Raw genomic sequence first — 26,231 nt, 5'->3', positions numbered from 1 at the left:
TCGGGCAAACCAAGAGCCAAGTCAACAAACACATTCTTGAACATTTACAGGATATTAGACATAGCCGATTGGATAGCCCAGTTGCCCATCATTTCTATATTAAAGTTTTATTAAATATGTTGTGCATCACTTCAAGGTGTATGCATTAACAATATGGTGCTAACTGATGTAATATAAAAATACTGTGTTTCTGGTGTGTAATTCATCCCTTGAAGGCGTAAGTTGAGGTACCAGGAGACACCAGTAAAGATTTTTTGCAACTCAGAAAGGCTGTTTATTTGTTTTCCTATATATTGCATTGTTTGTTTTGTTTTATTATGTCTGTTGTTGGAACCTCCTCAGGTTCAATTCTGTCTGGCTCAGAATTGGGTAATGATTGCTTTATCTTTTCAGATTTATGGAAACAAAAAGGAAGAGAAATTTGCTACTGGGGATTTATGGTCCCCGGGTGATGCGAGTCTGCATGCTAATGATTTTGACAGACTGGAGAGACTGTTAATTAAAGAGGTGATGCTCTTTTATGATATCAAGCTTCTGGACAAATATGTGGTTTCTAATTTAACTCCTCGCAGTCTCAGGGTTGACCGCCTTCAAGCCTCTGACTTTACAGAGGAGGAGTTTGACCTTTTAGAGGAGTGGCAAACTGTTTTGTTGTCATGCACCCTAGCATGGTTAAAAATTCTGATTAAATGGAATTGCAGATTACATGAAAAGGTGCAAGCAGACATCTTGCACCTTCAGGAGGAACTCTCAATGGCCGTTCCAGAGGATGTTTTTCTTGATAAAATGAGAGACATCAAAGCAAAAGTGTCCAAGGTGAAAGGGGACATTATTTTTCGCAAAAAGCATAAGTTGGAACGTGATGTGAGGGACTATAAGAGCAACCAAATTTTCTCTTGGCAGAGAAAATCCAAGAGGGGCAGGGTTAAGATCCAACAAGGTGAGAATGGTTCTCGCATGTCTCGAGATTCTTCCATTTCCTCTAATGAGACTACTTCTAGTAGTAAAAAAGTGTCTCATTTGAAAATTTAAACTTGGAGACCAACGAAACACTTCAACAACAGCAGCAACAGTGTGGCAGTCCACAGCAGTCGAAAGGCAGAGATCAGAGATGGCAAGGAAACAACGGAGGTGGCAACGAGAACAACAGAAGGAGAAGGAGATAACAGAAGCGCGTTTGTTTTAGGACATTAGCACAGCACATTCACATGTTGGGGACTTTGTGTTGGATAGGTACGTTGAGTCTGGACAATTTATTATTATTAATCTTTCACATTTGAACACTAATCATGATATTGAAAGTTTATTGAGCAAGGGTGTTAAGTCTGTACCCACATGTTTTCCTTGTTTGGCCGATATTTTCGGTTCTGTAGAAAACTGAATTTGAGAATGTTTTTTCACAATAAATTGGTTCAAAGTAATGCAGAAAGATTAGAGGGAGCTATTGCATCAGATGAGGTAGATACCGTGGATACGGATAGCTCTCTACTGGATTTATCTTTGCATGACAATGTTTTCATTAATATTAATGATAATTGTTCTGATTTTTTTACATGAAGGAGAATTTGATAATGATTCTGAACATGGTGCTAATGGAGGTGAAAGTTTTAGTGAATTGTTTGTCACTGGGTATGGGAAGCTGAAGAAGGTTCCAACTATTCCATTTGTTAGCCAGTTCATTCCTTCTAAACACACTACTGTTATAAATGTTTTTTAAACAATGTTATGTAAAGAAATTGAACGGGAATACAATGTCTTTATAAAAAAACAAAAAAAGTGTTTAATTTGAGTAAAGAAGAGTGGTTAACATTACAAAGCATATGTAATGAGAATAAGAATCTGGTTTTTACACAAGCAGATAAAGGGGGCAACTGGGTTATCTTATCTAGGGACAAGTACAACAGGATAGCTTATGATTTGTTGAATGATGGGAATGTGTATTTGAAGTTAGATCATGACCCAACTGCTGAATATAATTCCTTGTTATTGGAATTATTGGAAAGGGGTGAAAGGTTAGGCTTTTTTAGTGCCAATGATGTTAAGAAACTCCATGTTAAGAATCCAACAAGGGCTAGGTTCTTTACCATTCCCAAAATTCATAAAAGTTTAACAGATCCCTCGGGAAGACCTATAGTATCCAGGGTAGGATCTTACCTACAAAATGAAGGAATTTTTTTAGACTCACAGTTGAAAGATCATACATCACAGGTGCTTTCACATATTAGGAACAGTAAAGATTTCTGTGATTTGGCTGGGGGGGGGGGTGGCCTGGGAGGAAGATTTTTATTGGGTGTGTGTGGATATCAGGGCATTGTACACCAGCATCAGTCACTCACTGGGAAGGAAGCAGTAGCTATGATGTTGGGTGAGGACCCAAGGATCAATTACATCTTACAGTTAGAATTTTGTTTAACACACAATTCCTTCAAGTTTGAAGAGCAAACATACTTACAAAAAGGAGGCACTGCTATGGGGGACTCCTTTGCTCCCTCTTATGCCATCATTTTTTTTTCACACATTTGTTTATTTATAATGGTGATTTTTTTCCAACAAATTAGTCATCTATAAGCGACATATAGATGACTTGACTTTTATATGCAAAGGGGAAACAGGTGATTTTGAAAACTTTATGGTGGATCTGGAAATTAACTGCTTTGGACTGTCATTTACTTTTAAGATTCACAGGAAGGTCATACAATTTTTGGACTTGGAACTCTATGTTGGTCAAGATGGAACAGTTCATTTCAGACCATACTTGATGGAAACTGCTGCAAATAATTTTCTTCTAGCCTCAAGCATGCACCCCCCTCACTGGAGTGGGAATATAAACATATTTTTAATAATACATACAAGAGCATTATCCTGGAGGTATTTTCAAAGGTGAGAGTCAAATTATTGTCCAGAGGTTATCAGACAGACTTGTTGGTTAGGACAGAGAAGAGAATATTGGGCATTTGTGATATTGGGATGTCTAGCACAAGGAGGGGAAGAGATGAACAGGCTCATAATGGTGGAGAGAAAATATTTTATGTTAGTAGGTTTTCACCTTTTTTGGAAATATTAAGCAGTTTGATTATAAGATTTTGGCACATCATAACGCAAGGGGACACTACCAAAGGGGTGTTTCCAGCAAAAATAATTTTTTCATAAGTAGATTTTCAAATTTAAAGGAACTGCTCAATAGCAGTGGTAAGAGAGTGAGTATTGGCAGTCAGGTGGGTTGTTTCCCATGTTCAGAATGCAAGGTTTGCCCAAAGGTCAAGACTTTAAATGGCACTAAGATTAACAACAGGGTTTATAAAGCCATGTACAAGTTTACCTGTTCTAGTGGAGTTGTTTATATCATAAGACGTGGATGCTCCCCAGTTAAATGGTACATCAGGTAAACTAAGAGGCAAGTCAAAAAACACATTCTTGAACATTTAAGGGACATTAGACATAACAGATTGGATAGCCTAGTTGCCCATCATTTCTGGACATGTCATGGGGGATCAGATTCCACTTTGTTCATCAGTGCATTAGCCAAGCCGATGCATCAGCACAGAGAGATGTATAAGAACAAATTATTAGCTTTGGAAACCAAGTTTATCATCAATTTCAATACTTTACATCCCACAGGTTTGAATTTGGAGGTACATTTTAATGTTTAACATGTATGGAAAACAGTGGATGCAACACTTGGTCTTAGTTTAATTAAATATGTTGTGCAACACATTAAGGTGTATGCATTAACAATATGGTGTTAATTGATGGAATATAAAAAGACTGCGTTTCTGGTGTGTAATTCATCCCTTGAAGGCATAAGCCGAGGTACCAGGAGACACCAGTAAAGATTTTTCGCAACTCAGAAAGGCTGTTTTGTTTGTTTTCCTATACATTGTTTTTTTTTTTTTTTTTAGTATGTGTCAGGGATCATTCTTACAGCCACTGCCCACACTGCTTTGTGCCATCACTCATGTTACAGTCAGATCAAACTGTACCTAACAAACCATTACCTCCATTCACAGGGACAGTCAAACACTGCTGTGTACAGAAAAAAACAGGAGTTTATGGACAAGTGAAGTCCTCACATGGATTCCTATGGGAGATGTGAAACATCAGTTTCTGAGGGCGCTAAGGTAATAGTATTTACTTTTCTTGCTACACAGACCTTTCAGCAGACACTGGGGAAGATACTGAGTGTATCATGGGCATCCACTTCACAAAATACTACATCAGTTTCTTGATATTATGCTGCAGTATGTGCCGGAGCATTTGTCATTCTCAAGGACTGCTGAGCACAGAAACACCATTGCAGATTTTCCACAAAACAGCCCATTTCCAAGGTTATAGAGGCCATTGAGTGTACTATTGCTATCAAGGTCCTACCTGGTCCCCATGAACCAGTATGCCAACTTGTCAGGTTTCCATTCCATTAACTGACAGGTGGTGTGCAACACACATAAGCAATACATATAATGTTTGTGTGTCATCCAGGCAGTTCACATAATTCCCTTAACTGGCACACATCAGACTTATACCAGTGATTTGTGCAGGGTGACTTACTACACAGAAATCTTACTGGCAATGTAAGACATGCCCTAAAGCCAAGGCTCATAATGCCAAAACACAATCCACAGAACATGGCCGACAGCATACAACTCTGCACTGCTGCTCACCTGCAACAATATTGAGTTCATGTTTGGATTGCTGAAGGCCCACTTCCACTACCTACATTCCTCCTTTAACATATAGCAGTATGCTTTGGAACCCACAGCAAGATATTTGGTATATGTTTAATTCTGCACAACATGGTAATATGCAGACTGCCATCAAAGAAACAGACTGGAGCCAGCAGGAGAGGAGTAGCTGTTGAAACTAGCATGGGAGGGAGTGCTATTTGAGGAAGTGGTCAAAAGGAAAGACCATGTATGTGAGAAAATTGGGCAGAAGGTACTGCAATACTGGCAAACAGATGATGTCTGGTCTACATTGATGGCCAAATTAGACAGAATAAAGATAAAAATTGTTACAGGCAGTACTACATCCAGCCTCTGCTATACATTGCACTGACTCAACACATTCTGCATCAGACATTACCTACCAATGTAACACAAAAGTAAAGGCAGGACAGAGATGTCATCATCGGCATAGTTGGGGAAGGGCACAATGATGGCTCAAAAATGGGAAAACTAGTGGAAGGAAGGTCATTAAGGATGTATTAGGGAGCGCATGACATAGCTAGCTGAACAATGCAGCAATAAGCCGCCCATAGGCTCCCATTATGGGAGGCATAGGGTATCACATAGAGAAAACTCTACCTTGGCTGTGTTTTTCTTGCAGTTTTTATAGAATGGTTTGTTAATGTTACCTTTTAACCTTTCAGTTTGGATGTTAGGATATTTTGCAGGCATCTTGATCTTTATAGGTATCACCTGGGTTTAAAGATCCTGTGTATAGCCAAACTATCCACTTATGCTGTGATCATGAGATCACTAAAAAGGCTGAAACATGCACGTCCACAGCTAGAGGGATTTGAGTTTATTGCCCTGAATGTAACCAGAAGACTTAAAAAGTAAAAATGTCAAGGATATTCAGAAGCCATGTAGCTGAAGAATTTGATTTCCTTAAGCAGTTATATGCATATATCCCGCAGGCCTCCATTCAAGGAGGTTTAAGGTATCATACAGTGAAAACTTTAGCTTGGCTAGGTTTTTCTCTCAGTTTATAAACACTTTTGTGTGTGTATGTGTGTGTGTGTGTGTGTGTGTGTGTGTGTGTGTGTGTGTGTGTGTGTACTGTCTTATTCTCAAGTCTGACAAAGTCTTCAGTGCAAAATGAAAATGCTTAGCAATTTTTTTTATACCAGTGGTGATTTCTGACTTGTTCAAATTAAAATATTTCTAAGCCTTTATTTTATCTCTATATTTCAGAGCCACAAGGATTTCATTTTTAAAGATATATCAATATCAAATTATACAGATGGGCTTTATCAATGCAGCCCTTTCAATTACTGTTAACATAGGACAGGCAACAAAAACACAAATGTGGAGAGGTTATCTCAGTCTCATACTCCATCCCAGATGCAATAAAACTGGGAATTCGATGCTGAGAGGGGATAATGGGGATCATTCTGGTATAGTGGCTGTTTCACTTGTGTAGTGTTGATATAGTATGAGATAATGAACAAAATCTTGCAATAGTCAGTCATACTCTAAGAATCTAGTAATGAACACATGTAATAGTTAAACAAATGTAAAAACTCCTGCTGAGACACTGTTAAAAGAAAGGCCTGAACCCTAAACAGGTAGAGATGTTTGCCTCTTTTGCAGAAGGATTGGCAACCAAGTTTAGAGATTCTTAATACCATACCTAGAAGCAGCAGAATAATCTGTATATTTACCTGTGTAGTACCAAAAACTGTAAATTTACCCATGAAGTCTAAGTTGCAAATATACTTGTAGGTTATAGGTAGCTTATTTTAAGCTACAGCACTATGTATTGCTGGTTTCTGAGATTTACAAAAAGAATGAACTGTAAGCATTAAGTAGTGTTTGTTAGAAGCATCCTTGAGTTGGTATACTTGCACAATAAATAACTGCAATGAAATCATAAAGTGTGTCCCACTGCGTTAATATTATATTACAATAGGAATATATGTTCAAAAGTCAAATGCACTAACATTAGAATGCAAATGAATCAAATATTAGTGATCTCAGCTTACCCTACAGAAAATGCAGGAGCAACTTAACTGAAAAATATAACTAAACAGATTCATTCTCTGATCGCTCAAAAACACTACCACTAACTCCTGACAAAATTTGTATGAATAGTGGTTGTGTTATGGAAAGGACTTTTCTAAGGCAATGTTATGGTAAGGATCAAGGCCAGGGTTGGGGTGAGCAAACACTCAAACCATAACCCTAAAAACCTCACCCTAGAACAACTCTTTCCATAACACTATCACAATACAATACATTTTTGCACATACCACATTCACCAGCGCACTTGCATAACACAAAGTCTATCCCTCACCAAGCAGCCCTTACTCTATCCCTAACCCACAAACACTTACACATGCGCTGTAACCCCCAATGCTGAAACTTTCAGAACATCTGAAAGTTTCAGCATTAACAACCAAAACCAACTTCTACCATACCAAAGCACAATCAGTCACACTACTTTTGACATCTCCTGCATTCTACAACACACATGTTCAACCACTCCTGCAATTACATTTGGCATTGTACCAGCTGCACTTCAAACAAACTGACTGAAACCTATTTTTATACATATATACACACACACACATATATATATATATATATATATATATATATATACACACAACACACACACATGCAGACAGACATATGTACACAGATGCACTGTATAAATATTATACAGATGTATAATCATATATCAGAAATTCAATGTATCAAAAGGCAACATAAAGAAAACTTTTTTTAAACGCCCACCTGCACCTCCACACCAACTCAGACATCCCACTACATTGGAGAAAAGGGCAAATTCCCCAAGTCCCACTTTACCACAATCTAATACAGAGAAACAGCTGGTAATTTGATCAGCTAATTTTAGACTACATGTACCTGTTTTTTTTCATTCAGAAATTGGACGTTTCCACTAATTGTTGGTAACCAATGTTTATGCACAAACATAAACACCTACACACACACACACACACACACACACACACACACACACACACACACACACACACACACACACACACACATATATTATGTGTGTGTATATATGGGTCGACTCTGACGCATCGAAATTACACTTCTTCGAATCTTACTTACCCAACTCCACTTCTCCGAAACGTCAGTAAACCGAAAGCATGGACTGATGAAATCCTTTCCCTCTGAAAGGAACCACTTGGCCACCATGGTGAACTTTGCCCTTTCTTCACTGTAGTGTGATCTCGGAGTTGGTATATTAAGTGGGGGTTTGGGGGACATGGGGGGGGGTGAAGCTCCCACTTTGGTGGGTTTAGTTTTAGTCCGTTGAGGTGTTTTTCCATAGTGGCCAGGTGGTTCCTTTCACAAGAAAGGATTTTGGCAGTCCATACTTTCGGTTTACTGATGTTTCGGGGTAGTGGAATCAGGTAAGTAAGATTAGAAGAAGTGTAATTTCGATGGGTCAAAGTAAACCCATTTATATATATATATATATATATATATATATATATATATATATATAAACATAAATATATAATATATATATATATATATATATATATATATATAAACATAAATATATAATATATATATATATATATATATATATATATAAACAAATATATATATATATATATATATATGTGTGCTCACAATACGCATAGGCACACAAACACCTTTAAGAACACATATGTGCTGTACAAAAATGTAAATGAAAATAAATACATTACCCACGTGGCACTGCAGTCAGTTGTCCTTCCCATTGCTGTCCTGGTAAACTATGAAAGAAAAAAATGCTTGATTACATTAAAAAAAATAATTACATTATGAATGGTTATATTGATTCCCATTGTATTAATCTTACTACAATTAAGAACTTAAGAACTTTTCCACTGTAACAAGAAACACTAATGGTTCATCAGTTAGTCCAGCATACATTTCACCAAAATGGTTAATCGTGTTGTTTTTCTTCAAATTATGCATCAGTTCATGTTCAAAGTCAGCAACCAGATGCAACAAGGATTCCAGGCTAGAAAATGTTAAGCCTTGCATGCTATTCGGAGTTATAAAACAAGCAAGCGCACATACCAAATAAAAAAGCTCTCTTACACTCTCTGTGATAAGGAAAAATGCCTAAACATCAGTAATAGGAAAAGCCAGTTCATTTCAGCAAGACTGTCCTTTCTTCCTGTTTACAGTAAGTCATAGACATTATATAATGCCTGACTACTTACAAACCTCCTTATTCCCAATTATGCACTTACCCTATACCTACATAATTGCAAGGGATACTTCTCACTTACACAGGGCAATCATTCATTTACAAACCACATGAACACCTGAATCCCCTACCTCACACATGCCATATCAGTCTTTGTCATGATTCTACTCAAGGTCTCAACTACTTTTTCTGTAAAGTAAATATTTCTTCTTGCAACCTCATGCGATTGTAGCTCTTCTAAGTCCAAGTTCTTGCCCCAATTCAAGAATCTCTTGCACTTTTAAAAGATTCCATAAGCTACTGATCTATTTAATTGTTGAATTTTATTCCATATTTCAACAATACCACTTGCCACCTTCATTTTCACTTCTGAGCTTCAGGTTATACATACTAAGATCTAGAAAAGGTTCAGAACACAAAATTGCAAACTCTTCAACCTCCTGACAAGTCAGTCTATTTAGGTTTAGCCTCAGGTGACGCCAGAGCACTTAAAACCATTAATGAACTCGAACAGCAATCGACCTGCTGCAGAGGATCAACACTCATATTCTCCTTTGGTCCTCCTTGATACTTTTTTGTGGCATCTGACATAGAACTTACTGGACTATTTCAGCATACACTCACTATGGTTTAACACCAAAAATATTGAGATGACTCACTCTTAGCCCTCAGGCTGTACACATGCAGCCATCTAGGACCTAGATTCCTCATGACGCCATCTGATGTGTGCATTTTTTCAAGATAAAGTACTGTTTCTGACTTTTCTCCATGTATGTGCCACCACTGGAACGTAGTGGAACCTGCAGCCTTAAAATGAGTATATTAGATCTATACATCTGTGAGGTTTCACAAACTGACTAAATCTCAGCCCATCAGACAATAAGGTACTGGTAGTTTAGAAAACTTTCCATTCCAGCATTACTCCGCATCTCATCCTCTGGACGTACATTAGGATTAAGATAAAAAAAAAAATGAATGTGGTTTCATGACTACATGACACAGGTGAAATCCATGACGAGAAGCAGTTAATCATGGCAAAAGTGACAATGGTCATGAAAATACCACTTTCTTCTGAGAATCATCTTAATCATGTCTCTGATACCAAATGAGACTCATACATGTAATAATTTAATCTCTACTGGTATTCTCTACTTGGGGGGGGGGGGACTCACTAGAACAGCATCTGCCCTATAACTGACTGCTGTGTGGGAAAAATATTCAACACTCCCTCCCTGTTCCAGTTGTGTTCTTAAACCCAGTGACTCTCGAGCTGTCCACCCATTATGTTAATCTGGCTGTACAATTCCCTCCTACTTCTGTCATTGCCTCTTTAGAGTTACAGTCAAGTAGTATACATACACATTTTTATTTATTTTCATTCACAAGGTTACATAACTTGCTCAATTCCTTCCTTCCCCTAAACTTCAGTTCTCCCCCTGAACATTATTTTCCATATAATGTTCTCAAATTCAATTTATATGAAACTTGTTCCCTACCTTTTCTAACATTCACCCAAAATTCATCACATTTACAAAATTCAATAATTCAATTAAAGCTGGTATAGATTTTAGTTTCTATTTTGTAGCAATGGCCTTTTTGTCAGTCAATAACAATAAAATACTTTCACATGCACAAATCCTAAACCCCCTGCACTTTACTGCATACCTGGAAACTTTACAAAAGTTTATTCCCATTCTTTCATATACTGCCTTTCCATTCTTTTCCCAATCTTTTCCAGCCTCCTCTGATTGTTATAGTTACCATACAATATGTTATGGTTTAATATCATTTTTTGATTGTGATAATGTTAAATTCCAAAACACAACCACAAGGTCAGAAGAAGAGAAGAGAATGCTGAAGTGAAGACCACAGGAACGAATACCTGGACATGGCCTCCTTATGGACCCATGTTAGCAGTTGTTCCTGTGTCCATGAAGGTCAGGAGATTCAATGTTCCACATTGTTTGTTCGTGTGGTCTTTGGCATTCTCATCTTGCAACCTTCTAATCTTGTTATTTTGGGATTCAACATTATCACAATCACAAAAATGATAGCAAACCTATTTTATATTTCCCAATTCTCATTTTTAGAGCATCTTCATTTGCAGACTCACCTAAACTTTGCCAAACATCAGCATTCACTTACATGTCCCTATCCTTTTACCCATACTTGTTATCAACCCCTAATAAGGAAAGCCATCTCTAATCTGCAGTCCAAACTTCTGTTTATCCTCATCCCACTATCATCCTTACCTCCGAAGTTATTTGTTCCCAGTACCTTGGTTCCTATACTAATGTCCTCCAGTAAATTCCAGCTCCTCTTGCCTATTTCTTTATACCCCTAATTTCAGATATACATATTTGTAAAATCTCCTTTCTCCATTCCTGCACTGGCTTAGTTTCTTTTGAGTACTTTATGCTACTTTATAAATATCACACATGGTTACTTTCATTAAGAACTTACATCCAGAATCCTAGTCTTGATTTATCTCTTGAATTCCTTTCCTGTATCATAATGATTTTGTACTTTGATTAATAGCATTTTGCTTCAGTTATATATATGATCCTTAACAGCATAGGTGTAAAGGACCCCTTCAAATCAGGTAAACCTAACTGACCTATGTGGAGAATGCAGTTATCCCATTTAACTCTGTCACTTCTCCCCTCTTAAATAAATGTTAGCACTTTTTTTTATCATGCACAACTTCTCCTCTGGTTGAAAAATAATGTCTGACCTGTGCATTAGATTAAGGAGACTAAATACTTTCATTGCTCGTATCTTAATATCATGATTTTCCAGTTTCTTAATTTTTGCACCATCTTTTTTTTTTTTAAGTTTCATAGGTTCATAGGTAGGTACTAGGCTATCTGCCAGAAGGCATTTATAAGCTTAGCCAGAATGTGTTGGCTTTCGCTGCCCCCTTAGATTAGCTCCCTGTGCCTCTGTCCAGCAGAGCCATTGGAGTGATCCCCAGGGTAAACTTTTTGTTTCCCATCCACTCGTCAAGGTTTCTCTTGAGTGTTAGTGAGGAGCTCTGCCTAATGTAGACTGGAATCTTGTTCCAAAGCATGGGAATAAAGCGTGTGGCTCGAGGGAATATGGTTTTCTTTAGGTGGAGCATGTCCATCAATTCTGGGTTGAATATGGCCTTGTATGTCAGGCAGAGATCACCTCTGAGTAGGCGGTATGAAACCGAGTACAGCTGGAGTTTCTTCAGTCGAGCTGCATAGGGCATCTGTTTGAGGCCAGTGATCCCCTTTGTGAGGTACTTCTGTGGTCTTTCCAGCTGTTGCAGGTGTCTTATAAGGTACATCCCAAATAGGGCGTTGTACTCTATGATGGGTCTGATGAGTAGAGGGGCACAATTACCTTTTTTGATCTGGATGCAAACCATTTTGTGATTAGGTGGGCCACATAGAAGGATTTTCTAATCACTTTGGCAATGTGATTATCAAAGAAGAGATTACTATCTACTTGGGTCCCCAGATCCCTTATTATGTCTTCCATAATTAGTGGACTACCACCTATGTGGTAGTTTGTGGGTACTTTGTTTTTTCCAAAGGGGATGACTATGCACTTTTTGGCATTTAGTTTGAGGCCATGGTTTTGACACCAGGTATCTGTCTCAGTGAGACCCTACTGGAGGATGTCTGTGTCAGCTGGAGAGTCAATTATATCCCCTAGTTTGCAGTCGTCTGCGAACTTGGTCAGCCATAGTCCTCCTGTGCTTGACTGTACCTCTGAGAAGTATATGCCGAACAGGAGGGGTCCTAGGACTGAGCCCTGGGGAACGCCACTTGTAACTGGTTTAGAGTCAGACCTAGCTCCAGCAACTCTTACCATGTGGATTTTGTCCGTGAGCCAGCTGGCAACCCATCTCATGACGTAGGGGTTTATGTTCAGACTGGTGAGCTTGTCTATAATACCAGAATGGGGAATGGTGTTGAAGGTCTTTGCGAGGTTTAGGTAGGCTGTGTGGACCCCACCTTTCCCTCGTCTATAGCCTTGGTAACTGTCTCAAAGAAGTCCACCAGGTTTAGAAGGCATGATCTGCCCTTAACAAAGCCAAACTGGGTAGGGTCCAGTGTTTGGAGGTTCCCAATATCTCTGTTAATGAGATCCATGATGGGAAAAATTTGAAGAGTAGACTTTGTAGAGCCAGGAATAGTTATACCCTAGCTAACTGGTGCTGCCCGGCACGCAAAACCGCTCTAATACATTTTTTATAGCAGGGAAATGAAAGAGACAGAAATTAGCCCAAAATGGCCAATAAACTACTAATTTCAGGGCTGAAACCACTACTCCAGGGACAGATAGGCTGCTCAAAGCTCCTCTCTCTCACAGGTGAGCAGAGAAACTTCCTTCTATCCAAGTAAGGTATGGGCAAACACAGAAACTTGTAACACACCCTGAATTCAGCACTAACCTAAAAACTGTACTATACTAGCTTAGAAAGGTGGGAAACAAGCATATTTTTTCATCTCATATCCATAGCTGCCATAATAAAATACATTTTAATTCATACAACTAATTTATCATTCTTACTATAGGTATGGGTATTGCTAAACCAATTCAATTTTGTGTACACATTTTTTATATCACAAAGACTTGAAACAGTCTCTTTCCAATTTATCAAGTGCAAAATAATATCTGCATATAACGCTAACTTTTCTTGACTACCATACTAGTTATATCCTTGAATTGGGGGATCAATTATTTTCTTTGCCAATGGCTCTAAATACAAAGCAAACAGTAGGGAAAGAAGACATTACTGCCTGGTTTCTCTGTTCAAACATACCTTTTTACAAGGAAATCCTTCCATCTTAATTCTTGTCTAAGACCATTCAGACAGCCTCCTTATTAACCCAATTATTTTATCAGGGAAAGCAAATGCTACCATTGCCCTTCTCTTAAAATCCCAATTGAGTTACTGAATGCATCTTCTGTGTCAAGACCTAAAAATAGGTGAGCTTTCGTACTTTCTTGTTTCCCACTGGATCATCGTCAATTTTGTCAAATGTTTGCCTCCCCTCCTTAAAACCACACTGATCCATATCTATCAGTTTTGGAAACATGTTTGCCATTCCTTCTCTTACTACGGAACAGGGTCCCGATCTACATAAGACAGAGCCCCTCACTATCACTCTTCAAGAGGAACCTTGATGGGTAACAGAAAGTTCACACCGGGGATCACACCAACAGCACTACTAGATAGGGGCCAAGTGTACTAGCTGCTAGTACAAGGGTCTAGGAAACTACTAAAGGGGCGGTGAATACCGCACAACGTGGCTGGGCTAATATATGCCTTCGGGCAGACAGCCCAGTACCAACCTATGAACCTATTCTCCTGGTTAGTATAGAAACACTTTATAATCATGCTTAAAAATTAGAATATATGTGACGCTGGAAATTAAGTGTGTTACCTTATTTGGGCAATACATCCACCACAACTTTTTTTCCCAAGACACTGGTATTCCCCCTCCTCTTATAATGTTTTTAAACAAAATTTTTGATGTTTTATGGTTTTTTTTCCAGTTAGGTGGAAGATAAGTACATGCCAGCATAATCATCTTCCTTTGCCAATAGCCCCTTACTACTAGAAACCTACACTATGGTCATTTTTTCCTATTCTACTACAAGAGCTCTTCCTGCAATCAGTACTATTAGTCCCCCATTCCTTTGTCCAAGACACAATACTAAATGCAAGCAGTACTACTATTCCCTTATTCCTTTGTCCAGGATACACTATTAAATGTCCATCCTAAAATCATTTGTCAAATTCCTATGCTTATATCTATCCAAATACATACAATATAATGTTACTATTTGTACCTTACACATCTTAATATAATTCAATCACCTTTGCTTTTTGTCTGTACTAGCATGGTCATTTACATTCCATGTTAATATTAATAAAGTAGACGTACTGATAAAAACCTATTAATTCCCCATATTACACATGGCAGTTCTTCTGATGATATTTTTAACTAGCACCTTACATGCACAACTGTTTAGCTGTCTAATCTTCTATGCAATTGCTTTATCACATCTTTATTTGAATCCATGTCACATTTTCCCACATTTTACTTCAATAAAAGTAATCAAGAAGCACAAAATAATATACATTTTAACTCCACCCATTTTAGCTCACAGCAAAAACACAAAACTACATACATCTTCCAAAAAAGGAAGTTTGCCCCTCCATATAGGAGCAGCTTCATCAACAGTCATTACTTATTCTAAATTTAGGATTAACCATGCTCAACTGCATGTCAGCAATCTGTGTAAGTGGGAATAAAGACAATCTGCCCTTATCTTCTCTCTATTTACCTCACAGATGTGAAAAAATGACTTGTTGGTTTCGGTAAACATTAACTTTTAGCCTTAAGAAACAAAATTTTACATGGTTACATTTAATGCATTAAAGTACTAAGATTTCTGGGGAAGCGACTACTTGCATACATATTGACTTTCCACAGTTTTAAACCAGTTATTTTCACTGACCTCCTTGCCAATTCTCCTTTAAAAGTTAATTATACATAGTACCTGCGAAGACTGCCTGCCAGCCTAGCTAGATAAAATTTTGTAGTTAATTCTGTCATTTGTAAATATTAATATAAGCCACAGGCTTGCTCTCTTAAATAAGAAAATTGTATTGGATGTTGAACTTCAAAAATATAACCACATTGTAGTCTGCTGGAGGAAAGCTGATAAGTCAAGCATTGTATAATTGTCTGATCTCAAAACTTGGAGCCGAGATGTCTGGATGAAAGAATTCTTCCTATTGTTTTGAAACCAGAGTTAATTGCTAGAATTTGAATGTACAAGCTTACTAAGAAATGTTAATGTTAAACATTGAATTGTTAAGAATGATGTAATCTAAAATGAGTCAAGCAGGATGTATTATCAATTTAAAGGATTAATTGTTTGCATATGCAAACTCATCTCCAACTAAAAGTGATTGTTAATGAAAAAAAAAGCTAGTAACTTTGCAAATGCAAGAAGAAACTTTAGTAAATTTCACTCACAGACATCTCATGATTAATCGCTGCACTTGTTTGCACCTTGATTCAGCCTAAATCAGGTAATGGAAAATGCATAACTAATAACTTTGCAAACACAAGAAAGAACTACCAATTTTTCATGATTTTCCCTCATTTTCTTTTGTTACCCAATCTTTTTTTATTAAGAAATCCATTATATATACGTTAAACTAAGGACTTTAGACATTTCTAGACTCTATTAAAAGAGGAGAATTAATCTTTAATTCCACTTACATGATCAATACCCTCATACCACCTGCAGTTTATCATCACAGCATTATATTAACTTTGCTTTTATTACTTTAATATCACTAGTATATATGGAAACCACAAAAAAACACCCACTTCATATTTAAAATACCTCTGACTGCATGCTGTACAGAACTGCTTTACAATATAATGTGCATCATCATGAAATTTCATACAAAATATTAACAAAAACTGTTTCACTTACAGTTGCTTTATCATTCCTTTCAGTGTCCTTCCAGACATTAATGTCAAAGTGCAATTATAGTTTGCAATTGTCTCACTAACTTAAAATAAACGTTCAGTCCTTGAGACACTTATCCTTTACCAGCTAACTAGCACATGATTTTCTAAGTGTAGCAACTGCATCATGTTTACTGGCAATCCATTTCTTCTAACATACTGATTCCACCTGCAGGAGGATGCACCTATTTATCTGAATCAGAGGATAGTCTCTCTATACCACCCAGTGTCAGTGAAGAGCACACAACAGCACATTACCTAAGCACCAAAACATTACTTTGAAATATACTGAGCTAATAAATCCTTTCCTAAATTTCCTAAACATCCTACTATCTTACCTCAGCCTCTCTGCATGAATTCTGGACACAATACCCAGATCTGTGTCGATACTTGCTGCTACTAGGGAGTCACCTGTACCGTAAGCCTGTACCTTTAATGCCCAATACGTCTGCAGCACATCCCAGAAATGTCTCAGTCATGGGTGACTTCAGTGTAAGACGCAGACAACAATTGCCAGATTGGCAAAGATAGCAGCCTCTGTGGTGCAAGGATTAAGGATGTGGCAAAGATAGCAGCCTCTGTGGTGCAAGGATTAAGGATGTCACTAGGTTCCTTAGGTCTCTGTACCACCCAAGACACAGTTATGACTTTTAAATGCCCATGTGGGGTGAATGATTTTTAGCATTTCACTCTAGTGGAAATGAAGAGATATTGTTGCACTCTCTGCATGTCTTCAAAGGCGGCAAGGCACTGGATATGAGCAGTATTCTACTATCACCAAGAATTATTCCTAAATTTAAGGATAAAATAATTTGCTAGTAATTCTGTGTCATTTTAGGGGGGGGGGGGGTCCAGTGTGTCTGCATGGGATGAAATGGTCAATAGACTCCCTGCTTTTTCAGGGACAGCCTGCATCTTTCACCCTTGGAGCTCTCATATTGTCTAAAACCTTTGCTATGCCTGTACTACTTTTTTTATGCATAACTCACCTGATGGACATTCCAACATAGTTAATTCTAATCTGGATAATATCAAGGTAGCATTGTTGAATGCTAGAAGCCTAACAGCAATATCGCTGAGCTAGAGGCCTTCCTTAACCTTGAACATATCAGCATGTAGTGATAGCATTCACTGAAATCCAGAGTATAATGGCTATCAAGCACGGAAATCCACTGGCAACTGTGGGGTAGTATCTTTTTTAATCATAACCACATTGTCTCGTACTCCATTTCTCATGATACAAATCTGAAACCAGATGAAATCCTAGTTACACTCAAAATTATCCATCACATTAGTCAATTATAGATCCAATCTATGACCTTCTCAGAACATGTGAAATACATTTTAATAGAGCAACTTCTTATCATCACATTTTCATTTTTACATACTGTGCAATCCCTATTCATAGTGCACTTATTTTGACACTGACTGTTGATATGTTTATAGAATACTAAAAATACCCTCATATCAGACAATCCGTGCTTACATTTAACTTTCAATAACTTGTCAGTATTAAGCATGTAAATCCATATATCAACATAGAAGTAACCTCTGTGGTGTCCCCAAAGTCTCAAACAACCCACTAACAAGTATAGTGGGTCCAAAAACAAAACTGTGTAAGAAACTTCTCTGTGTGGAAGATTTTCAATCCATGTTGTTGTTGTGTCTTTTGGCTTATCCCGGTTAGGGGTCGCCACAGCGGAACTCCGGTCTGCTAATGTCTGGTAGTAGATTTTTACATGACGAGTTACCAGCCCTGACGCACAACCTTCAACGAAGGTACGCCCATACACACATGCCTCCACACAGAAGACGCTCTAGCTGAGAATCGAACGCGACGACGTCTTGCTGTGAGGCGACAACGCTACCGCAGCACCACTACGAAGATTTTCAATCCATGTGTATCTAGTTAATCACTGTATATTAATCAGATCAGATAATGGTAGTAGAGGTAGCAAACAAAGTCATCCTAAGTAAAAAAAAAAATAAAAGATATATGATTTGAAATATTGTACAGAATTAATAAGTATTGGAAATAATCCAAGCAGGGTAGGCAGTCTCTTTCCAGTTGAAAATCCTTTATTAAGTACACAGACAAGCGATCCAAGTAAAACAAAAATAACAGAGTAACAGTTCCCTCACAAGCTTTCTAACTATATATATATATATATATATATATATATATATATATATATATATATATATATACGTTTTATCAGGCAAGGGAGTGGTTTATTGCGCTGTAAAACAAAGTGTTACTGGTATACATGTTAAGTTCACATCCCTTCCCCCATCAGTGTGACATTTGAGCTGGTTCTGCCCTACTTAGTAGCTGTCATAATAATATAACCCTTATGTACTTTAAATAAAATTAATGATGTGGTACCTCTTATTTAACCAGAATATTAAGTCTGTGATTTTATCCAAACAATATACTGCATGGCTGGAAATATCTAAAACTTAGACCATTTGGCAATCTAAAAAATATATATAAATATATACATACACATTGCATGCAAAAAATCAATTGCAAAAATCATATTCTATTTCCATAACCTATTGTTAACAAAGATCGCTTTTGTCCTCCCTGACTTCTTCAGGTCTGTGTACAAGGAACCCTAAAACTATCTACAAAAATATTATTGTATACTGTTATTACACATAATTTTGAATAAAGAGGAAAAAAGAATAAGAAAAAGAAAAAAAATGACACATGAAATGTATATAGTTGGCAACGTGACTTTAATGAATAGGTACATATTGAGGCAGTCTACGGCTAAAAATGAATATCCACATCTGTTTGATTGCAGGCAATGGTCATCACCCTACTATAACAGAGCCCCACCCCCTTTGTTTTGAAGTCACCAGCTGCCAGTGGTACTTACTGATATCAATTTAAAAAAAATCTTACATTGTGCATCTTACATTGCAGTTATACCCACTACCATTGCTCATTCCCTGCATTTAATCTGCTTTCCTCATTAAGTGTTTACTGGTCATTTGTTGTGTAAATCTTGCCATCTATCTTTTCAGTCATCATACTTTCCTCTACCTTTGTAATCACTCCTAGACCAGCACAACCATTGTCAGAGCTAACTGTATACAATGCCAATTTGTTTCCATCATACAATATATTAGTTTCCTTTTTTGTTCATCTTTCTTTTACATTTTCCCCTTCTTTTCCTCAATGCCATAAAGCCTTTACTGAAAGCAACATAAGTTGTACCAACCAAATTGTCCTAGTACCAACCTATGAACCTATATACATGTCAAGCAGAGTGCCTCCTTGGCCATCTTCAAAAGGAACCTTGATGATTGGATGGGAGATAGGAAATTCAACCCAGGGATCATGTCAGACGCCCTGCTAGACAGGGGTCCAGAGAAGTAAATAATATCCAGGGAATTGTTATGGCTAGGCTTCTATAGGCCCTAGAGCCGATAGCCTAGTACCAACCTATGAACCTATATAACAGTTTAACAAATAAGGTTTTTGTCAGATAGCATGTGGTACTGGTTCACCCTTCAATTAAATATAAAATTTAAGTAAAACTGGAGATATACCTGACATTTTACCTTTATATTAATCAAATTGTTATTTTTTTCTCTGTTACTTATGGACTTCAATGGCTTTAAAGCATCAGAGTGCTTCCCACATTTGAGTTCTAGCACACCATTTTCCATATAAACATAAATCCCTTTTAAATACTGCCCTCACTCTATGTTGTCAGTGCATTTTTAAGGAACCACTCATTTTTGAAAACAATTTCATCTCTTTAGTTTTTCTTTTACACCCTGAAAATACTTGACATTTTCTTAAAATATCCCACAACACACCTTAATGTCAGATTCATTTGTCATGTCCAAGATAATATCCACAAACAAAGCTAGATTATCTTAGCTACCGAACCAATTATTTTCCTGAATTGTGAGTCCCTTACCTTTTTAAATAAAGCTTCCAAATATATATCATGTAAGAGGATTAAGTGGACATCCCTCCCTGACCAATCGTATAGTCTCTTTATTAACTCTATTTTGAAATGCTAACACTGACAGAAATTCACAAGCAGGACACACTATCAAATGAGTTCTCTTCATCCAAACTAATCAATTGTTTAAATATTCTAATTCTTTGAATCATTATTCTATCCTGTTATTCCATACTATAAAGGTTAGTGCTCTGGGCTCTGAATCCAGCTATCTGAATTCAAATCTCACTGGAACCGGCTGTGATTTCCTGTGGGAGAGACAGGTATGTATCCCAGAGACTACCCCTTCTTTGGAACAGGCTCCCCATCCATGTGAAGCAGAGTTCTGCCCAAACCAAATTTGAGTGTAAGTTGGATAACTGGAAGGGGAACAAGAAATTTATCCCTGGTTTGGCACCTATGTCTCCAATGGACACAGGCAGCCTATAACTGGTACATCTCCCAGGCCCCGGCTTGTACACTTATCAAGGGTACCAGAACTTGTCAGAGATTTGGTATGCATGACTAGGCTTAAAAAGGCCCTTGTGATCAGTAGCCTAGTAAACATCTATGAACCAAATGTATGCTTCCCTTCCACAAAACCACGCTGATGCATAATAATCACCCTTGGTAACAGTTTTGCTGTAATCTTAGCTAATATAGATATATACACCTCATAATGATGACTTAGAAACAAAATTGGTCTATATAGATGTCACGGTCTCAATGATCCTTTCCCTCCTTTGGCAATACTACCTCTGTTGCAATGCAGGTACCCCCCTTCAAAACATTAAATTGCATCTTCCAAATCTTCAACTTTCTCCTAACTTCCAAATTTCTATGGGAATTTCATTCACTCCTGATGACTTTACATTTTTAGTTGTACTTTATCTACTGTGACTGTTAACTTCTGAGCTTCCACTTCAAAAGAAAAAAAATGGAACATCCAATATTACCAAAAAAACTTCTAATGTATTTCTGATTTCCCCACTCCTCTGCTTTATATAGATTTTCATAAAATTGCCAAAATCTCATATTATCCCTTCAAGATTGCTAGTTAACCTTCTTGTCATAAGGTCCCTAAGTACTGCAAAAGCTCCTTCCACTTTCTTTTGCCTAAGTCTATACACTAAACATTTCTGTGCTCCGAGACTGTTTAACTGCAATTTATAAAACTCACATATATTGTCTAGAAGTTCCCTGCTTTTGCTCTTAGCACTCTGCAGTAGTTCCTCTATTTGATCTGCAAGCTTCCCCCTCCTTGTAAATGGTTTGTTAACTTTCTACAACATTTTTCTGCAATTAGTTCCACTATACATTAAAAAATGTACAGTTATGTAAAGCCTTACCAAAACGGTAGATGTCCTCCTCTTCATTGGTGGAGTATTCCTAACACTAGGGATCCCCTGCCAAAAGTGGCCCAACATCTGGCCAGCATACCAAAGCCTTTAGGTTGCTAACTGTATGCCTTACATCACATGTATGTTCCCTGTGTACAGTGTAGGGCATAAATATGACATCCAGACGTACCATCCTCTGAACTGAGAGCCCCAGTAGGTATGTCAGTCCAAGGATTAGAGAGGTAACAAGCACATCCAGAAGGATAAGAACCAGGGGGAGGAGGGAGGAAGTGAAGAGGAGGACATCTGTTGTTATGGTAAGACTTTACACAACTGTATTATGTCCTTATATTTCAATGTTGCAGAAGAATGGAAGGAGAAAGGACCACCAGAGCCCTCTAAGAACCCATAGAGAATGGCCCTAGCAAAATCAGCTCCAGCCCTGGATATTACATTCAACTTATAGTGCTTGGTAAACGTATGCACAGAAGTCCAGGTAGCGGCCTCAAGAATAGATTTAACATCTAAACCCTTAAAAAGCAGCAAAAGAAGACACTGTCCTAGTAGCATGAGCCTTAATAGAAAAAAGGCTCTTGCCATGAAAAGAACAAAAAGAAATGGCTTTAAATATCCAAGAGGAAACAGTTGCTTGGAAACAGACAATCCCAATGATCTAGGATGAAGGGAAACAAAAAGTTGATCAGATTTGCGAAAAGCTTTGGTCTTATCCAAATAAAATCTGAGTAGTCTATGCACATCCAAAGTGTGCAAAACCTTCTTACTTGCAGATTGTGGAAAATGGAAAAAGGAGGGCAAATGAACAGACTGATTAAAAGACAAATCATTCACCACCTTGGGCATAAAAAAAGGATTAATACAAAGGGACACCCTATCCTTATGGAAAACAAAAAAGGAGGAACCGCCATAACAGCTTGAAGCTCAGACACCCATCTGGCAGAAGTAGGGGCCAAAAGAACAGTCTTCCAAGAACAATACTGCAAGGAAGCTGAACCCGCAGATTCAAAAGGAGCCTGGGTCAATTTCTCCAAAACAAAATTAATGTCCCAGGAAGGTAAGACAGGCTTCCTGAAAGGTCTAATATGAAGGATGCCTTTAAGAAACTGTTTAGCCTCAAATGTAGAGGCTAAATGGGGTGCTAAGGGCAGACAACCAGAAATAGCTGACAAATGGGCCTTAACAGAAGAATATTACACCTCAGCATTGAGCAGGTCACACAGATAAGAAAGAACCAAAGGAACATCCATAGAAAGTGGATCCAGGTTATGAGAAAAACACCAAACAGAAAACCTCTTCCGCTCGGATAAGTAGAATTTCCTAGAAGTGGGTTTCCTGGCCTCCTACAGGACCCGAAGCACATCCTCAGTAAAAAGGTGTCTATATGGAATCAAAATCCTATCACCCACAGTGTCAGTTGAGGAGTGGACAGGTGGGGATGGATGAGAGATCTCATGTCTTGTGTGAGCAGGTCCACTCTGTGAGGTAACTTGTGATGCTTGCAATTAGCTAAATGCAGAAGATGAGGGAACCAATGCTGTTAGGACCAAAAGGGAGTCGCCAACAAGATTTGGGAGCATCCTACTTTATCTTGAACAGGACTTTTGGAATGAGAGGAAGGGAAGGCATAATGACACATCTCCAGGAAAAAGAGAGGGCATCCACCTTCCAGGCCAGAGGACATGGGGCTCTGGCACAAAAAATAAGTTGTCTGTTCAGGGGGATAACAAATAGATCTACTTGGAGTACCCCGCTGGTGGACAATGTCCAGAAACACATTTCTGTGAAGCATCCACTCGTGGGATTCTGATATGGACCTGCTCAGAGATTCTGCCACAATGTTCTGACCTGAGGGAATGTGAACTGTCAATTGATACTGGATAGCTAGCTCTCATAATTAAAGTGTTAACCTCTAAAGGAGATAAGATCTTATCCCCCTTGCTTGTTGATATACCACATCACTGTGGTACTGTCTGTAACTACCTTGAGGGGCTTGGAGTGAAAAGATGATGAAATGCTTGAACAGCCAACAGAAGAGCTCTCATCTCCTTGACACTGATGTGGTCTTTCTTTTGTTGAAGTGACTACAGGTCCTGCACTTTTATAAAGATGAAGGAAGCTCCCCCATCCTATGTCTGAAGCATCTGTGAACAGCTCCTGAGAGGGGAGTGGAGGTTGAAAGGAAGCCCTGGATTGAGTGACAACTGCCAAAACCACCTTGGAAATTACAGTTTGAGGCATGGTAGAAAAGGGACTAGGAAATCTAGAGGATGAGAGTGCTGAAGCCAAACTGACTTTGGAAACCACTGAAGCTTTCGTATGTGGAGTTTGGCTAGATGGAGCACATGAATGGTGGAGGCTATGAAACCCAAAACTCTCAGAAATTCCCTGGCTGTGACTGAGACCAGAAGAAGAAGGGACTGAAAGAAGGCAATGATAGTTAAGGCCTTGGGATGAGGCAGGAATGTCAGCACTGGAACAGTCTGGATCCTGCAAACCAGAAAAACATGATCCTGTGAAGGACTTTTGGAATTTATAGTAAACCCCAGGCTTTGCAGGAGAGAAATGGCTAGCTGAAGATGCTGCAGTAGAACCTCTGGAGAGCAGGCTTGAAAAAGTAGGTCATCCAAGTAGGGAAAGACCTGTAACCCCCTTAGCCTGCAAAAAAGCAATCACAGGAGCAAGGCATTTGGTGAATAGCTTTGGGACAGTAGAGGCACCAAAGCACAAAGCAGAGAACTAAAAATGCAAAGAAGCAGAGAAGCGTAAAAACTTCTTGAAAAGGGGATGAATAGGGATATGAATATAAGTATCCTTGAGGTCCAGAGAAACTAGAAAAGCCTGAGGAAGCAGCAGAGGAAACAGTCTGAAGGGACAACATCCGAAAGGAAGGGACCTTCAAAAAGCTCTTTAGGTGAAAAAGATCCAGAATGGGCTTCCAAGTGCCCTCTTTCCTGGGCACAAAGAACATTCTGGAATACCCCCCCTTTGAGAAACTGAAACTTCCTGAATAGTTATATGAGTGAAGAGACCCTGGAGCTCTTCTGGAAAAAAAGGCTAACTGTTCTGAGGGGGCTGAGGAATGCCCAATAAAGGGGGAAGAGATTTCCAGACCATGTAGTACCCTTGGTAAATGATGGGGAAGAACACAGGAATCTTGAGTAATGTTTAACCAAACAAGACAGGACAGGGAAAGATGAAGAGAAAGAGGAATGTACCTGAGAAGAGCAGAATAGTCAGACAGCACCTGGTTTGTCAGAAGTGTGCCCCCAAAGGAAATCTCCTCAAAAGGAGAGTCAGGACTAGTGGACTCCTCTTCCTCAAAACCACAGTCTAACAGAAATGGAATTCTGGGAATAATAAGCAATGGATTCCTCCTCCTCAGAGGAATCTTGTTCCCTAGGTCTGTTAAGAGGAGTAGAGGACCAAGGGGAAGCTGAGATAAAAACCCCTTGAGGAGGCTTCAAAGCCATAATGCCATTAAATATTCAGTGAAAGTCTGACGTTCACTCTAAGGGCCCTTAGGAGCAGGAGAAACATGTTTTTTTTTTGTTACTTCTTTAAAGGGAAGTCAGCCTTGTAAAACGTAGAAGGCTCAGACCCCATACAACACCCTATATTGGTAGTTGGTACCTCCTCCCTAAAATCCGAGGAACAACCCTAGGCCCTTTGGTAATAATCAGACGCAATTCTCCCTGAACATCTGAAGTGGATGCCTACAAGGCCTCCAGGGACATCCATGAAGCCGGATCCATGCCAACCTTCGAAGTGGTCACTGCAGAGGAATCCAACAAAAGAGCCGGGTGATGTTCTGGGTTTTCACTTGCCTCAAGAGACATCCAACAGAGGTGGCATGACTGAAGAATCAGACCTAGCTTTCTTGGCCTTTTTCATGGATGGCTGACCCTCTGACAAGAGAGTTCCCTCCATGGTGTCTTTTACTAAAAGCTTAAGGACGTTGGTTTTCTATATATATGGCCAAACAGGAAAGCCAACTACTCAGAGTCTTTGGGATGAAAGCCTGGCAAACAGAACAGGAATTATGGTTGTGGGAACCACCTAGACAAAATAAACACTCCTCATGATGATCTTTATGGGAAATCTGTTTCCCGCACTGGCATTTACCCTTTATGGATGACATGAACACCACAAGCAACAACAACAAAAGAAAAAAGATAACAAACCCCCAATGGGGCACTTATCTGAAAAACTGCTTGGAGAACAAGCAAATGAAGTGAGCATTCATACCCCCAATCAAAAACGGTGCTTGGACTGGCGGCAAAGATGTTCTGAGATGGTACATCCAGACATCACCTTTATGCTATACACTGTATGCAGGCAGCATACATGTGACGTACAGTGTACCTTTAGCAACCTAAAGGGTTCAGTACACTAGCCGGATGTTGGGCTGACCCTTGGCAAGGGATCCCTATTGTAAGGAATACTGCAATAGTGAAATGGAAGGACATCCTATG

The 26,231-nt window shown here is 38.6% G+C and overlaps 1 protein-coding gene across 1 annotated transcript in view; it reads right to left on the bottom strand.

Moving 5' to 3' along the window:
* LOC122804326 (protein only RNase P catalytic subunit) overlaps positions 1-26,231 on the bottom strand; it is a 1,488,843-nt gene that overhangs the window by 1,322,029 nt on the left and 140,583 nt on the right. Inside the window, exon 2 of the mRNA XM_044074121.1 lies at positions 8,414-8,461. Coding sequence (XP_043930056.1) covers positions 8,414-8,461 — 48 coding nt within the window. The remainder of the gene's footprint in view (positions 1-8,413; positions 8,462-26,231) is intronic.

Source organism: Protopterus annectens, chromosome 6.part0 (genome assembly GCF_019279795.1).
Source record: "Protopterus annectens isolate FY-2018-M chromosome 6.part0, PAN1.0, whole genome shotgun sequence".
NCBI classification, from domain to species: Eukaryota; Metazoa; Chordata; order Ceratodontiformes; family Protopteridae; genus Protopterus; species Protopterus annectens.
Note: the sequence above shows the minus strand (reverse complement) of the source record. Positions and strands in the feature narration are given on the sequence as shown.